Consider the following 16,537-nt stretch of genomic DNA (forward strand, 5'->3'; position numbering starts at 1 on the left):
ATAGCATAATAGTTCTACTTTTGCAACTCATTTTTGTACAACATAAAATATATAATTGTAGGGGCTAACTTATGTTTCAGTATCTTAGCTTGGATTATTTTCAAATTGGTCAAGTATATTTACAGAACATCTTTCCAATTCCCTCCAGAGAACCCATTATTTTATAGCTCATGTATTAAATTATTAAGACATGAAATCATTATCAGGATGTGGACATCACTGGCAAGGCTGGCATTTATTGACCCAATCTTGTTGTTCTAACAAGGTAGTGATCCGCCTTCTTTTTGAATGGTTACAATAATGATTTGATACAATCAAGTCACTTCAGATGGCAGTTCAGCCTCAATCACATTGCCGCGGGTCTGGATTCACAGGCAGGCCCGCCGAGTAAGGGCAGCAGGTGAACCAGTTGGATTCTGAGAAAAATCTGATCATTTTTTAATCAATCCCAATTTTAAAAAAAATTGAATTCAAATTCCAAATCTGTTATGGTGACCTTTTTAAAAAGGGCAGGAATTTTCAGATGGCAGTTTTGATTGAATTTCAGGAAACTGAGAGTAGCGATGAACAGTAGTCTTTTCGACTTGAGAAAGATATAGTTGGATTCGTTGATGGGGCAACTGTTTTTCTTTACATATACTAATGACCTAGATTTAAGCAAGAAGGATTATTTAATCAAGCATACAGGGTCCTGGGCTTCATAAATAGGGGCACAGAGTACAAAAGAGTCCTAGGCACAAATATCTTCAGCTACTTCATCAATGACCTTCCTTCCAACCTAAGGTCAGAATTGGGGATATTCGGTGATGATTACACAATGTTCGCCACCATCCATGACTCTGCAGACACTGAAGCAGTCCATGTCCAAATGCATCAAGACCTGGACAATGTCCAGGTTTGGGCTGACAAGTGGCAAGTAACATTGACGCTACACAGGCAATGGCCATCTTCAGCAAGAGGGAACCATCGCCTCTTGACATTCAATGGCATTACCATTGCTGAATCTCCCACTTTCAGCACCCTGAGGATTACCATTGACCAGAAACTGAGCTGGACTAGCCATATAAATATTGTGGCTACAAGAGCAGATCAGAGGCCTGTGGTGAATAACTCACCTGCTGACTCCCCAAAGTCAAGACTGTGATGGAATACTTGCCTGGACGAGCGCAGCTCCAACAACATTCAAGAAGCTCGACACCATCCAGGAAAACGTAGCTTGATTGCATCCCTTCCACAAACATTCACTCCCTCCACCACAGTGGCAGCCGTGTGTACCGGCAGCAGAAAACCATGCGGGGCCCAGAAAATCTCACCGTCCAGGCTTCACCTTCTAAACCCACAACAGCTATCATCTAAATATTTTGGAAATAATGTGAAAATGTAACTTACCCAACAGTAAAAGAGGTTTTTAATTACTCTGGTAACACCTAAATGCCAAGGAAATATAAATGGGATACCTGAACTAATGAAGCGGTTAGATTTTAAATGGTCCGATTATCTAAGATAGATACACAGGGAAGACTTGGGAGCATCGATATACATTGTGAAGAAACATAAAAGCTAGGAGCATGAATAGGTCATTCGGCCCTTCGAGCCAGTTCCACATTTCAGTATGATCATGGTGGATCCTCAATCTCAATGCCACATTCCTGCTTTCTCCCCATGCCCCTTGATGCCATTAAAATCTAAAAATGTATCTATCTCTTTCTTGAATACATTCGGTGACTTGGCCTCCACAGCCTTCTATGGTAGAGGATTCCACAGGCTCAGTACCCTCTGAGTGAAGACATTTTTCCTCATCAGTCCTAGATGGTCTACCCTGTAAGGATAGCGTTATGTGAGCCGTCAGAAACTATTTACTTTCACAAAGTTTTCGGTCTTCGGAATAGGTTGTCTGTGGTGTGGTGAGCATGGATTTGCAGCCCTTCAAATGGAGACGGATAAGTTTTGTTTTGTATTGTTTCAATTAAAACCAGCAGGCAAAGTGAAGGCATTATTGGTGCACACTAACAAAAACAAGTTCAGAACTGAGAACATGGGGCTGGATTCTCCGTTTGGGAGAGGGCGGGATTCTCTGAGCCCCCGCCGGGTTGGAGAATCGCCGGGAAGCGGCGTGAATCCCGCCCCCGCCGGCTGCCGAATGTTCCGGCGCCGGGGATTTGGCGGGGGCGGGAATCTAGCCGCGCCAGTCGGGGGCCCTTGGCAGCGGCCCCCCCCGGCGATTCTCCGGCCCGCGATGGGCCGAGTGGCCGCCCGTTTGCAGCCGGTCCCGCCGGCGTATGTTACGACAGGTATTTACCGGTGGGACCTGGCTCTGAGGGCGGCCTCCGGGGTCCTCAGGGAGGCGCGGGGGGATCTGGCCCCTGGGGGTGCCCCCATGGTGGCCTGGCCCACGATCGGGGCCCACCGATCCGCAGGAGGACCTGTGCCGTGGGGGCACTCTATTCCTCCGCGCCAGCCACTGTAACAGTCCACGATGGCCGGCGTGGAGATGAACCCTCCCTGCGCATGTGATGGGATGACCCCAGCATACGCTGGCGCTCCTGTGCATGCGCCAACTCGCGCCGGCCGGCGGAAGCTCTTCGGCGCTGGTTGGCATGGTGCCAAGACCCTTCCGCGCCGTCCGGCGCATCGCAAACCACTCCAGCGCCGGGCTAGCCCCTGAAGGTACAGAGGATTCCGCACCTTCCGGGGCAGCCCGACGCCGCAGTGGTTCACGCCACTCCTTCACGCCAGATTTGCCCGCCCCGCCGGATAGCGGAGAATCCCGCCCAAAGTCCCCTGGTGTTTTACGCCAGGAAGACTGCTGCAAAACGGCCACCGATTCCCTGCTCCGGGGGTGGGGGGGGGGGGCTAGCAGCCAGGCAGTGTAGAGCTCCAAGCTCTAGATGCCGATACGGGCTGGAGAATTGCCGGTTCCGTGGCCTTCATGGTGGACGCAACCGGCGAACCCGGACCGCAAAATAGTCTCCCCCTTCGGCCGGCTCGCGCACCCCGGGCCGCCCCCCAAAGTACTCCCAGCCCGGATAGTTCTCCCCCTGTCCACAGATAGGCCCACCCCCGACTGTAGCAGCACTGGACTGAATCTGCAGCCGCCATGCTGAGTTCCCAATGGATGAGACCACATGTTGTCCCACACCATCGGGAACTCGGCGTCGAGGACGGAGCATCGCGGGGCGGGCCTCAGGCAATGGCCGGAGGCCGTGGACACGGTGTGAGGCGTACTCCTAGAGTACACCGCTTTTCAGGAGGTAGAGCATCGCGAAAGCGGCGCCACCCCGATTCTGTCATCATCAGTGATTCTCTGCCCTGTCGCCGAACACGATTTCAGTGCCAGGGATTGGAGAATCCAGCCCTTTGGTCTCAGCGGTCAGAAACCTGGGGCGGGATTCTCCCCTACCCGGCGGGGCAGGGGGTCCCGGTGTGATGGAGTGGCAGGAACCACTCCGGGGTCGGGCCGCCCCAAAGGTGCAGAAGTCTCCGCACCTTTAGGGGCCAAGCCCTCACCTTGAGGGGCTAGGCCCGCGCCGAAGCGGTTTCCGCTCCACCGGCTGGTGGGAAAGGCCTTTGCTGCCACACCAGCCGGGGCCGAAAGGTCTTCGCCGGGCGACGTGGTTCCGCGCATGTACGGGAGCGTCAGCGGCTGCTGACATCATCCCCGCGCATGCGCAGCGGAGGGGGTCTCTTCCGCCTCCGCCAGAGTGAAGACCACGGTGAAGGCGGAAGAAAAAGAGTGCCCCCACGGCGCAGGCCCGCCTGCCGATCGGTGGGCCCCGATCGTGGGCCAGGCCACCGTGGGGGCACCCCCCAGGGCCAGATCACCCTGCCCCCCCTCCCAGGACACAGTATCCCGTCTGCGCCGCCTAGTCCCGCCGTTCAAAAGGTGGTTTAATCCACGCTGGCGGGACTGGCATTTCAGCAGCGAGACATCGGCCCATTGCGGGCCGGAGAATCGGCGGGGGTGGGCCCGCCGATCGGCACGGTTCCCGCCCCCGCCGACCAGCGCGGCGTGGCGCAATTCCCGCCCCCGCCGGAGACTTCGGGACACGGCGGGGGCGAGATTCACGGCAGCCCCTGCCGATTCTCCGACCCGTCCGGGGGGGTCGGAGAATCTCGCCCCCGATGTGGGGGCTGTAGACTATGTCCAGTGCTGCCAACAGTCGGGCAGAACAGTGCTGCTGGGGGGGCGGGGGGGGGGGGGGGGGGCTTCGGCGGACTGGTGGGGGATGGCCCGGGGATGTTAAGGGGTGTCCAGGGGGGCATTATCTGGCAGGTCAGGTCCACGCACGCCATGTTGTATGGCCTGACCGTTACAGGTCATCACCTTGCGCATGCGCGACCACGGATCCAGCAGTTCTCCAGGTGCTTATATCGGGAAGGCCCTGCGTTTTACGTGGCGCGGCTGCTAGCACGTCACTGGTCGGGGCTGGGGCCGCGCCGATTTCTCCCATGTAAAACGCCACGCATCCTCCGGACATAGCCCCAAAATCAGAGAATCCAGCCCCAAAACGCTGGAGTCATTTAAGAAGCAATTGGAACGGTGTAATGGATGAACCCATTGTTTACAGAAGGTTGAACTGAACGAGCTGGATGGTCTGTGAAGATCTGCTCAAAGGGGCAAAACGCAGTGTTCTCTTTAAAATGTAGATGTTTTACGTGGCCAGTTTTTGTTTACACTGTGAGGTCCCTTTTAATTCTTCTGCACAGCATTTATAACAGAATGTATCTTCCAGGTTACTGTGCGATCACACGTCACACAACTTTGCGGGAACATTAGTAGCAGATACAACTTAAAAGGATATAGATACATATCCTACAGATAGGTGGCCAAGTGTACGGGTGAAAATTTCTGGCAGCTTTTACAAAGATTCCTAATATTTTGTGTAGACCTTTTTCTGTCTTCGTAAACGCTACTTGGATAACAAATTACCACCAAAACTTAGTGACTGCCAATTGGGAGACAGGAAGCACAGTCTTCCTCTAAGGGACAAAACCACATAATACTTGAATCACCTATTTAATAGCCGACGTACTGGACATAATACTTCATGAAGAGTGGAAGGTATCCCTGTTTGTTATTTCAGGGTACCATAACATTTTAGTATGCCAGGAAGTAAGTGGAGGCAGAGACCACAGCTGAAATTACTTCCACTGGCAGTTCCAGTCCTAAAATACACATTCTTCTGCAGGAACTGGCCCGCCTCCGTCATTGCCTTGCTAATGACTCAGGTTGTTTGTAAAGTAACTGTAATGATACCACCAAGTGAGTGGGTTCAGTTTCGGGAGCAGTCTGGCCTGCCTCGCATCCTTCCAACATTCCTCCACGTAAAACATAAAGGAAATAAGATCCCTACACATGGGAAAGGGGCTAACGCTTCCCTAATCGCACGCCGGAGAATCCTGCTCGGCTTGCAATCAGTAGCACCACCTACAGCTGCAGACTGGCTTGCAGACCTTTTGGAATTTCTCCACCTGGAGAAGATTAAGTACGCCATCTGAGGATTGGAAGAAGGCTTCCTGGATATTTGGGGGCAGTTTGTCGGCATGTTCCAAAACCTGTTTGAGGCCAGCAATGAGGAGTAAGTTAAGAATAAAAAAACAAGATAGATGAGGAACCAAAGGACTGCGCAACCCAGGGCGCAGGGGGGCAGAAAGGAGAGGGGAGGGGCCAAAGACCGATCCAGAAGATGGTGAAATATATATAGGGTCACTAAATGAAAGACAAAATAAACGTCTCTGTACAATAAAGTAAATTAACGCGGGTAAACAAAATGTGATGTATATATACAATTGTTTATAAATATGAGAAATGCCAATAAAAAGATTTTTTTTAAAAAGGAAATAAGATCCTATGGGACCAACCCTTTGTGTCAATATGGTGAACTTTGAAAATAATTGCACATGTAAAATCACTTGGCTAAAACGCCTCAGCGACAAAAAACACTCCTGCAATGTATACATCAGGATATTAGAAGGCCTTCTTCAGACCTCACTAGGAAACCGTAAGACAATCTCTAGCAAAACTGGATGCTTATTTTAAATGGATGGGTCCTTGACAGTGCTATTTCCACACAAGCTGCAGGATTGGGGTCTCATTTAAATGTTCGACTGACAAATTCTTGGCACTGCTTGAAAATCTCACTGAAAAATTAAATTGGGTGGTAAATGGTCAGCAAATCAGTTACATGGATCTTTACTCTTGATTATCCGACGCAACGGTTAGCGAAATCAAAACAAACAAAACTTTATTTTACCTTTTAAGTTTGTCCACTGAATAAAATAAATGTATTTTAAAGTAATTAATTACCTGCGAAACACTTTTGAGGCATCCTGTGAGACATGATGTGCTGTGTAAATGGGAGTTCTTCCTCATTTACATCTGAAATTCTTGTGGAATTTATATATTCTAGAGAGTAAATCTAAAAGTTTTAATATTTTTGAAAAGATGTGAAAATGCAGTTATGGTTCTGCATTGAATGCTACAGGTGTTTTTGTTTCTATAATTCTGTAAAGGACTGTAAAGGAAGACCACCTAGTATCAGAGCACAGTGCATCAATGCTTCTATTAAAAAAGAGGAACTGTAGCCCATTCTAATAATGCCATTTTAAAAAATCAATTGATGGGATGTGAGCATCGCTGGCAAGGCCAGCATTAATTGCCAATTTTTATTTGCTCAACACTACCTTCTCTTCTCAAGGGCAATAAATGCTGGCCTTGCCACGGACACCCATATCCCGTGAATGAATAAATAAAACATAAACTGAAGAGCTGCAATGTTTGACAGCATGGATCAGATTCACACTGTGATCAAGTGTCTTTGAGTCTTGTCAGCTTTTTTCAGATGTGTAACGCGTCTGATTTCTTCCTTCTCAGTAAAACCTGTAATCTTATTATACAAGAACTTCTTGAATTTACACTCAAAATCTCATTGGAATTGCATTCAAGCTATCGACTGATGAAATGGTATGATCACTAGAAATTCGACTGAGACAGTGGAATCCAGGAGTGCTTAGGTCTGCTGCCAATGAAGCTGACTGTTTTTGTTCCTTTGCCCTGCCTGCCATCAAAGAAAGACCACTTAGTCAGTTTTGAACTGAACAGACCAGTTCAAGGGTAGCTACCCAGTAATGTTATTGTTAAAAAATGGACAGCAAAGTCTCAGTTTTCAATTGTCAGATCCAAAATATGATGTGTTGTGTGTGAGGACATCAGTTTTGCTTTTGCGCATTCATCAGTGAGCCATTCATCATAAGTGGCATGATCCAATATATGTGTCCTCGATTGTTCAGCAGGCTGCTAACAGTGCTCCCCATTTTGGAGCAAGCCAGTGAATAATCTAACAACATTAAGGGAAGCCACATTTGAGGATCAGCCTGAGGAATAGACTTACATCACTAAATACAGATAATGGACAATGGGCTGAATTCTAACCATAAAAAAGATGGGTTTGAGTTGGTGGGGTGGGAGTGGGCAGGTTTAAAGTCAGATAAATGTGTTTCCCCATCTAAACCCACTTTCAACTTGCCCAATTCCGGCTTTAACTGAGACTGAGAGATGGCGGGCGATTAAGCCACTGGTTGACACTTTGATCTGGCACCCATCTCCCCTCCTGTGTGTTGAATCACCCCCCCCCCCCCCAGTCTCCAGACCCCAACCCTTCCCCTGAGGCATTCAACCCAGTCCCCACCTCTGCCTCTTCCCCAACAAGGGTCTTACCTCCACCTCAAGGATTACAGCCCACCCTTATATCATCCCCTTCTCTCCCCCATTGACTCCCCTCCCACAATCGGTCCCCCTCTCCTCCAACCTCCAATCAACCTCTCGCTAACTGCTAATTACCTTTATCTCTGCTGGCATTTAAACATTTTTTCCAACAACTATGCACTTCACAGCAAGATGATCAAACTGTGAAAATTACATAGATCAACTGATTCATTTGTTGTTTGAGAAGCGTTGAAGGATCTTAATTGCAGCTGTAGTTTGACTTTATCATAGTCACTAGCAAAACAGAACTTTCACAAATTTCACATTTGAGAGATGCATATTCCTGTGAGCTTGTCTGCAGTTTTTTTTTATTGAACATGTTTTTCACTGGTGACTGGAAATTATTTAGTACAGGCGCTCAAGGTAGAGACAAATATGAGCCAGTTTGAGAACAGCATGAAGAGTCTGCTGCCTTTTATCATTCACATTCAAATTCTTTCCAGATTCCTGTGTTAGTTGAGAATGTGAAAACAGAATATAGCGAAGTGCCTTTATATGATGAAGCAATTTTCACATGGCTAGTCAGTGGGTGCTTAGTAGTTTATTTCATTCGCTAACTGGGATATAATCATTACTTCTACAATGCGTTGCTCACTGCTGCCCTACAGGTTTTTGGCAAAAGGTATTCGGCCTCTGAAAAGGCCTAGCAAAGTAGTCAAATTAGTCGGAGAAGCATATTCATTTCACTTTTGGAATTTTACAACTACTAGCGATGTGACTTTAACTTCCTTATTCATGGATGGATGTTGTCTGGAAGGTGTTCTGATGCACAGCATAATAGCAAGTTAGTAACGATTACATTTTAAAAATTGCACATTTTTATGATATAAATAACAAAGCATATAGCACACCACTAACCAGTATCACTATAACACCAGTGTAAGAATATTGATTTTAGATATCCACCAGCCTATAGCTGAACTCGTTTGCGAATCGCCATGAAGCACCATTAGCCTCTTCAACTATACATGTGACGAGGTTAAGAAAGAAGTCATTCACTACCATTTCTAATGTGGAGATCTCGGTGTTGGACTGGGGTGGGCACAGTAAGAAGTCTTACAACACTACGTTAAAGTCCAACAGGTGTGTTTCGAATCATTAGCTTTTGGAGCGCTGCTCCTTCCTCGTTCACCTGAGGAAGGAGTTGAGCTCCGAAAGCTAGTGATTCGAAACACACCTGTTAGACTTTAACATGGTGTTGTAAGACTTCTTACTGAACCACTTTTAAGTGAGAGACTACACTGTTGTAGGGTTTTAAGGCTCAGTACATGTCTTATCAAGAACTCTTGTGCTAGCTTTTGAAAATAATGCTTTTAAAAAGCAGTTATCTTTAAAATCTGTAGGTCCATCTAGGCCTGCTTTCCGACAGGCGCAGAGATGGGGAGACGGTAATATAATGGGTCACTAGGCTAATTACCCAGAGGCCAGGCCATTGCTCTGGAACGTGGGTTAAAATCCCACCACAACAGCTGGTGGAATTTAAATTCAATTACTTAATAAATCTGGAATTGTAAACTACTCATGATGATCAGGTGCTCATCATTGATTGTTGTTGAATGCCCTTCAGGGAAGGAAATCTGCCATCCACATCTGGTCTGGCCTACATCTGACTCCAGATCCAGTAATATGGTTGACTCTTAACTGTCCTCTGAAAAGACCTAGCAAACCACTCGGGATGGACAACACACACCGGCTTTGCCAGTAATGCCCACATCCCATGAAAGAATTTTAAAAAAGACTCCTCTGGGAATTTGAGAATGATTGTCGGCCAAAAAAGTCAAAGTCGCCTCCATTTTCATATGAATAGGAAGTTCATATCTGTGTCACAAAAAAATTCCCAGAAAACTCTTCAATCTCTGAAACGGCCATGAAATAAGCAGAAGATTCCCCTCCATGTCTTCACTACAATCATCAGTTTGCAAGTACAAGATTGGTTCCCAAATGACACCATACCTGCACTTTTTATTTTAAACAGGGTCACTTTCTGTGTTATGTTGCTCGGCATTATACCACATGTATCATTACGCCGGATCTATCGGAGGCTCCACCTCATCCTAGGACTAAAAACATATTTAGCCTAGTACAAAATACTAAAGTTCTGAAATGTAACTTATTAACCTCTCAACCAGAAAGAAAACTCTTATTCAAACAAAATTAAGAGGTGAAAGCTTTGAGTGCAAAGAATGTCAATAATTCACAAACGGAATGAAAGCAACCTGCAAAGGTTGGGAGGACAATTGTGAACATTACAGTGAGTGTCAGGAAACCTAAAGGGGTCAACAGATGTCAAAACCTGGCATGAATATTTCAACTATTTCCTTCATGCCCAGATAAATGTGGTTGTTACTGAAGCAGAGAATCAGGAGCTGAAATAGACCTGAAGAAATAGCTGTCAGTGGGCTGGAGGGTCAACTCAGGAAGACCATGAATTAACTGGCTGGTAAGTATTGCTCCTGTATTTCCCTTTCTCCAAAGGTATTGGTCTAAGTAGCTGGGAAATTTAAAAATGAATGTCTTTTTAAAAAACGGTTTAAATAAAGTATTTAGCTTTTCTACATTAAAGTGACATCAACAGAAGGGAGGTGAGTAGTTGGTAAATCTTTCTCTTTTTTTAAGTAGTCAGGTTTATGAGTAGCAATAAGGCTTATTAGCAAGGTTTATTATCTAATATATAGAGGAATGACAGGGCAGCTTCTACCTCTCAAATGCTAATCATGTTTAATGTGGGAATTGCAGAGTACTTCCCAGGTCCTGGATAACGGGTGTTGTCAGTTGCAACAGCGCAAGCTCTGGGTTTCGGAGTTTGAGTCTCAGTTAACGTCACTTTGGTGCATCCGTGAGGTTGAGAGCGTCCTGGGTAGCATGGTTATAGATAGCACCAGGCAGTCAAGAAGAAACAAGCAGGTAGTTTAAGGTTCCCCTGAGTTCATCTCTGAACGATGAAAGAAATGGTTAATCTGGGGAGTGCAACCAGAGCCAAGTCCAAAGGCACTATGGTTGGTTAAATTGTACAAGGCGGCATAGCTGAGGTATTAAATGAATATTTTCCATCTGTCTTTACTCAGAAAGAAGATCTACAAAGGTCATGGTGAAAGAGGAGGTAGTTCGGACAGCCGAAGGGTTTAAGAGAGGATATATTGGATAGGTTGTCTGCACTTTAAGTTGATAAGGCACTGGGACTGGATGAGAAGCATCCAAAGATATTGAGGGAAGTGAGAGTGGAAATTGCAGAAGCACTGGCCAGAAGTTTCCAATCTTCCTTATACTCTGGGATGGTTCCAGAGGACGAGAGAATTTTAAATCTTACACCCTTATTTAAAATATGATGTAAAGATAAGCCCAGCTACTACAGACTAGTAAGTTAAACCTTGGTGGTGAGGAAGCTGCTAGAAACAATAATTCAGGACAAAATTAATAATCATTTGAATCATAGAATACCTACTGTGCAGAACAAGGCCATTCAGCCCATCAAATCTCCACCGATCCTCCGAAAGAGCACCTTACCTAGGCCCACTCCCTCACCCTATCCCTGTAACCCTATCTAGCCTTTGGTTACTAAGAGGGAATTTAGCCAATCCACCTAACCTGCACGTACTTATGACTGTGGGAGGAAACTGGAGCACCAAGAGAAAACCCACGTAGACACTTGGAGAATGCGCAAACTCCACATAGACAGTCTCCCAAGGTCGATATCGAACCCGGGTCCCTGACACTGTGAGGCAGCAGTGCTGACCACTGAACTACATTGCTGTCCAAATGTGGGTTAATTAAGGAAAGTCAGCAAGAATTTCTTAAGGGCAAATCACATTTCACTAGTTTGTTTGAATTTTATGTCGAAGTAACAGAGAGAGTCAATGACGGTAATGCTGTTGATGTGGTGGACATGAACCCCTAAAAGACATTTGATAAACTGCCACACAATAGACTTGCGACCAAAATTAGCGCTTATGGAATAAATGGAACAGTAGCAACATAGGATATGGAATTGGCTGAGTGGCAGGAAACGGAGAATAGTGGTTAAATGGATTTTTACGGACTGGAGGAAGATTTATAGTAGAGTTCACCAAGGGTAGATATTAGGACCCCTGCTCTTTCTAATATGTAGTAATGATCTAGGCCTTGGTGTACAGAGTACAATTTCAAAATTTACAGTCAATACAAATCTTGGAGGTATTGTGAACTGTAAGGAGGATAGTGAATGACTTCAGACGCAGGAAAGTTGATGGAATGGGCAGACAAATTGCAGATGGAATTTAATGTGGAGATGTGCTATGAGGAGAAGTTGGATAAACTCGGTCTGTTCTCACTGGAATGACGGAGATTGAGGGGAAACCTGATAGAAGTCCACAAATTTATGAGGGGCATGGACAGAGTGGATAGTCAGAAGCTTTTTTCCAGGGTGAAAGCCTCAATTGCTAGAGGACATAGGTTTAAGGTGCAAGGGGAAAAGTTTAGAGATGTGCGAAGGAAACTTTTTTACAAAGAGGGTAGTGGGTGCCTGGACCTCGCTGCCGGAGGAGGTGCTGGAAGCAGGTACGATAGTTACGTTTAAGGGGCGTCTTGAAATATACATGAATAGCATGGGAATAGAGGGATATGGACCCCGGAAGAGTAAACAGATTTGGGTTAGAGGGCAGCATGGTCGGCGCAGGCTTGGAGAGCCAAAGTGCCTGTTCCTGTGCTGTACTTTTCTTTGTTCTTTGTATGTGCCAATTGATTAATTTTGGTAGAGAGAACGTGGAGAGACATATTCAAAATCTTGAATGGTTTGGACAGAGTAGATAGGAAGAAGCTGTTGCCATTGGTGGAAGGATTGACAAGCAGATGTCAAAGATTTAAGATAATTAACAAAAGAAGCAATAGTGTCATGAGCAAATGTGTTCACGTAACAGGCAGTTAGGATCTAGAATGCCCTGATTGAGATTGTGGTAAAGGCAGGTTCAATCTAGGCATTCAAGAGGGAATTGGATTATCATCTCAAAAGGAACGATGTGCAGGAATAGCGGGAAAAGGCAGCATTGGCACTGGATGAATCTGTCCTGTAATCATTCCGAATTCTTTGATTGAGTTTTAAAGCCCTATCCAATTCTGAAAAATAGGCTTAACATGATGAGTAAAATTAACAATCCAAAAATGTAAAATGTGCAAATAAAGTATTAAAGTTATAATGTGCATCAGTCTCTTTGGGATGATTAACAGTTCATCCAGCATTTTCTTCATTCTCGCCAAAAACGAAGTAAGGTGCCACTTCTGCATTGCGACGGACTCTGGTTAAGGAAATAAAAAGGATGCATTGTTATCGTCTTTTTATATTTTTACATTCTTCTTATGTATGCTTTACAAATGTAATAAAAACCCTGGGCGGGATTCTCCGGTCACCGATACTGAAATCACGTGCAGCAATCGGACGGAGAATACCCGTTTCCGACCAAATCGCTTTCACGATGCTCCGCCCCTCCAAAGCACCGTGTACGCAGAATACGCCGCAGGCCGTATCGACGGCCTCAGGCACCCCCGATGCTCCGCCCCAGACCGGCCGAGTTCCCGGCGGCGTCGGTCGCGTGTGCTATCATCCGTCAGGAACTCGGCATGGCAGCTGTGGACTCAGTCCAGCGCCGCCACAGTCAGGGGAAGGCCAATTCGCCGGCAGGGGGGACTTTGTCAGGGGCTGGGGACACTTTTAGGGGGGTGGTCCGGGGCTTGCGAGCAGCCAAAGGGGGGGGGCACTGTTTTACAGGCCTGGGCCACATGCCTCCGGCACCATGTCACACGGCGCAGCCGCTGCAGTCAGATCGGTGGCCGTTTTGCGCTGAATTTTCGGTCGTAAAATGCCACCGTTCCCACGCCAGCGTGAGGACATAGCCTTGGGAATCAGAGAATCCAGCCCCCTATCTCTTCCTCTTTTGAGTGTAGGAGGAAACCGGAGCACCCGAAGAAAACCCACACAAACACAGAGAGAATGTGTAAACTCCTCATAAACAGTCGTCCAAGGTCAGAGTAGTTTCTTTGCAAACTAATTTAGGATATGTCCCTACCCGTTCCTGTGTGTCCAAGCAAACAAGCACAATTTGAAAAGTCTTCCTGAACAGAATCCCATAATTTCAACCTAGGGGCTTGGTCAGTTTTGTGGGTGGGATCTGATCCAGTTGAACTGAACCTTGAACCGGCGCAGAAGTTCAGTGAACTCCATGATTTTTATTTTAATTTAAAGTACCCAATTCTTTTTTTTTCCAATTGAGGGGCAATTTAGTGTGGCCAATTCACCTACCCTACACATCTTCGGGTTGTCAGAGTGAGACCCACGTGGAAAATGTGCAAACTCCACACGGACAGTGACCCGTGGCCAGGATCTAACCAGGGTGAGGCAGCAGTGCCAACCACTGCACCACCGTGCCACCCCATGATCTTGGATGTTGCTTTGGCCAATTGCATTGGAATCTGGTGCAAAACTAACAGAACAAAATGGAAACACTATGCCAATATATTTGACAGATTCAAAACTAATGTACTTTCTTTCAGCTGTTTTTCCTGCAACATCAGATAGGCACTGGAACTGGAAAAGTACACTATGTCATCCCTTAAGGAGCAGTGTAACAAATTACAACAGATATTTTACAATTCACTTCAAGAAGAAAGAGGAAATTAGAATTTTTAATTCTCCTATAAACGATGCTGTTACTCTATAGAAAATTATGTTCTGATACTACGGCCAGAATTTTGAAATTATGATAGGAACATGCACTCTCGCCCAATATGGTGGGTCACCATTCCCATCAGAGGCCTGTGTGAAGCCATTTTACATCCCATTATTGGCAAGCAGGTTAAGGCCTGACTGGAACCATAACCCCCGCCCCCTTTCTAATTATCTGTGCCACCAGCAGGATATTACCCCAGTCCGGAACATGTCCAGACCAACATAGCACAGACATGCTGGGATTCGGGTGGAAAAAAGCCTGGGGCAACTTTCAGAGATGGGGACGATAAAGACCCACGGCATGTGGACCATGGAACGCTATGTGCAGCAGTGGGTGGGTAGAGCATCAGGACCTTCACTCTTCTCACTGTAGGAACTTCCGGGATGTGGATCTTCACACTAAAGGTGGACGAATGTATGAGGTACTTTTGGGTGGTGGTGGTATGGGGGAGGGGGGAGTATTCCAGAAGACGAGAATAAGTTGAAACTCATCATAAGAAAGACAGAGGCTGGGACTTTCCGGTCTGTCGTGGCGGGACCTGTCACGGGAGGTTCGGCAGCCCCGCCAAAAATCCAGTGCCTTTCAGCAGGACCAGACGATCCCAGTGGCAGGCAGGGCCTGAAATTACCACTGATTAGGACATTGTGACTGCGTTTGATAAGCTATAAGCTGTGTGGAGTGCCAAGTCAAATTCGCAAAATCGGTCTTTGTTGTATTTGTCATTGAATGTGCAATTTATAGTTTCTAATTGGCCACAATTTACCTGTTAATTCATGTGTAACTTATGCCAATTCTTGATGTTTGAGAATAGGAGCTTATCTCAGGTACATTTAACGTTTGCTTTTCCTGACTCTTGTCTCATTAAAATTCTTTGGATTTAAACCATGGAATCTTGTGACTTAATTCTTTCAGTCAATAATTGGTATTTTGTATTTCTTTTGGACAAAAGGTTTTTGGTCTCTACCCAAAATCATAACACAGTCCTTCAAAAAGAGAAATGCAATAACACAAACTCCTTCATTTTAATGTCTTGAAATTAAGCTTTTCAAATGGCATTTATGAAGTGAAATACCTTGCTTCATTATAAAGATATTAGGAACTTTACTAAAATACTAGAAAAGGGTATTTTATTGCAAGGCATTAAATCATAGTATAAGAGCTCTTGCTTTAGAGTGTAAAGTGTGGGGCTTCAAGTTCATTGTTGAGAGGAATAGCACATTCTATTTTTCCACCGTTGCTGCTGGATTCAATTTTTTCTTTGCTGAGCACACAAGCGGAATCCGGTACCATATTTCGAGACAAATTTATTGCTGGTGGCACAGTAGTTTAGGATATAAACTTTAAAAAAAGGTATTTTGCTTGCCAATAACAATGACATGGATGACACAACTTAACAAGTAAGCTGGTGTTTGAAATATACACCCACACGTTACTTGAAACATAAATGTGACACATCACCATTTATAAACCATGTTCTTTGGACAGCCGGAAACCCATCAACATATGAGTGTCCAAACCAAACTATTGCTAATGCTCTGCGCAACCACACAAACAAATAACAGGAAATTAGAAACTTGGAGCAATCATAACTTCTCTTGAAATCCATGTTTATGTTGCCCTTTTCATTGAATTACGATAGAAATTATAACATAGAAATTTACACAAGCAGCCAAAGACTTCTCAAGCTTCTTTAAATAAATACATTTTAAAGTAACCATTGTAAGATGTTTGAGTACAGGCCAGACCATAGAGATTTTAGTGTACATTTTTAACTGGAGCTAGCTTGACTAATCCCAATTTCCTGCCCTTTTCCACTCATTTTATATATTTCCTGCTCGAATACTTACCAATCTCTTCTAAATGATATATTTCATGCCTCAATAGGCACATTAAAGCAGATTGCTCTGTTTCACGAAACCCCTGTGAAAATTCATACTACCTGCCTTCTTTACCTTCTGCTGATACTGTTTAGTCTTTCCCTCCTTGTCATTAATTTGACAATCAGTGGAAATAAATGCTTGTACAAATTCACCATCCTCACTTTTATATTGAATCATTCTGTAAATCCACAATTCTC

The 16,537-nt window shown here is 45.4% G+C and overlaps 1 protein-coding gene across 1 annotated transcript in view; it reads right to left on the bottom strand.

The window, feature by feature from the left end:
• Positions 1-8,045: 8,045 nt before the first annotated feature.
• The window catches only part of LOC140408989 (uncharacterized), a 112,661-nt gene continuing 104,169 nt past the window's right edge, over positions 8,046-16,537 (bottom strand). Inside the window, exon 6 of the mRNA XM_072496994.1 lies at positions 8,046-13,032. Within this exon, the coding sequence (XP_072353095.1) occupies positions 12,966-13,032 (67 nt within the window). The 3' untranslated portion in view covers positions 8,046-12,965. The remainder of the gene's footprint in view (positions 13,033-16,537) is intronic.

The sequence above is a fragment of the Scyliorhinus torazame genome, chromosome 3, assembly GCF_047496885.1.
Source record: "Scyliorhinus torazame isolate Kashiwa2021f chromosome 3, sScyTor2.1, whole genome shotgun sequence".
Lineage (NCBI taxonomy): Eukaryota > Metazoa > Chordata > Chondrichthyes > Carcharhiniformes > Scyliorhinidae > Scyliorhinus > Scyliorhinus torazame.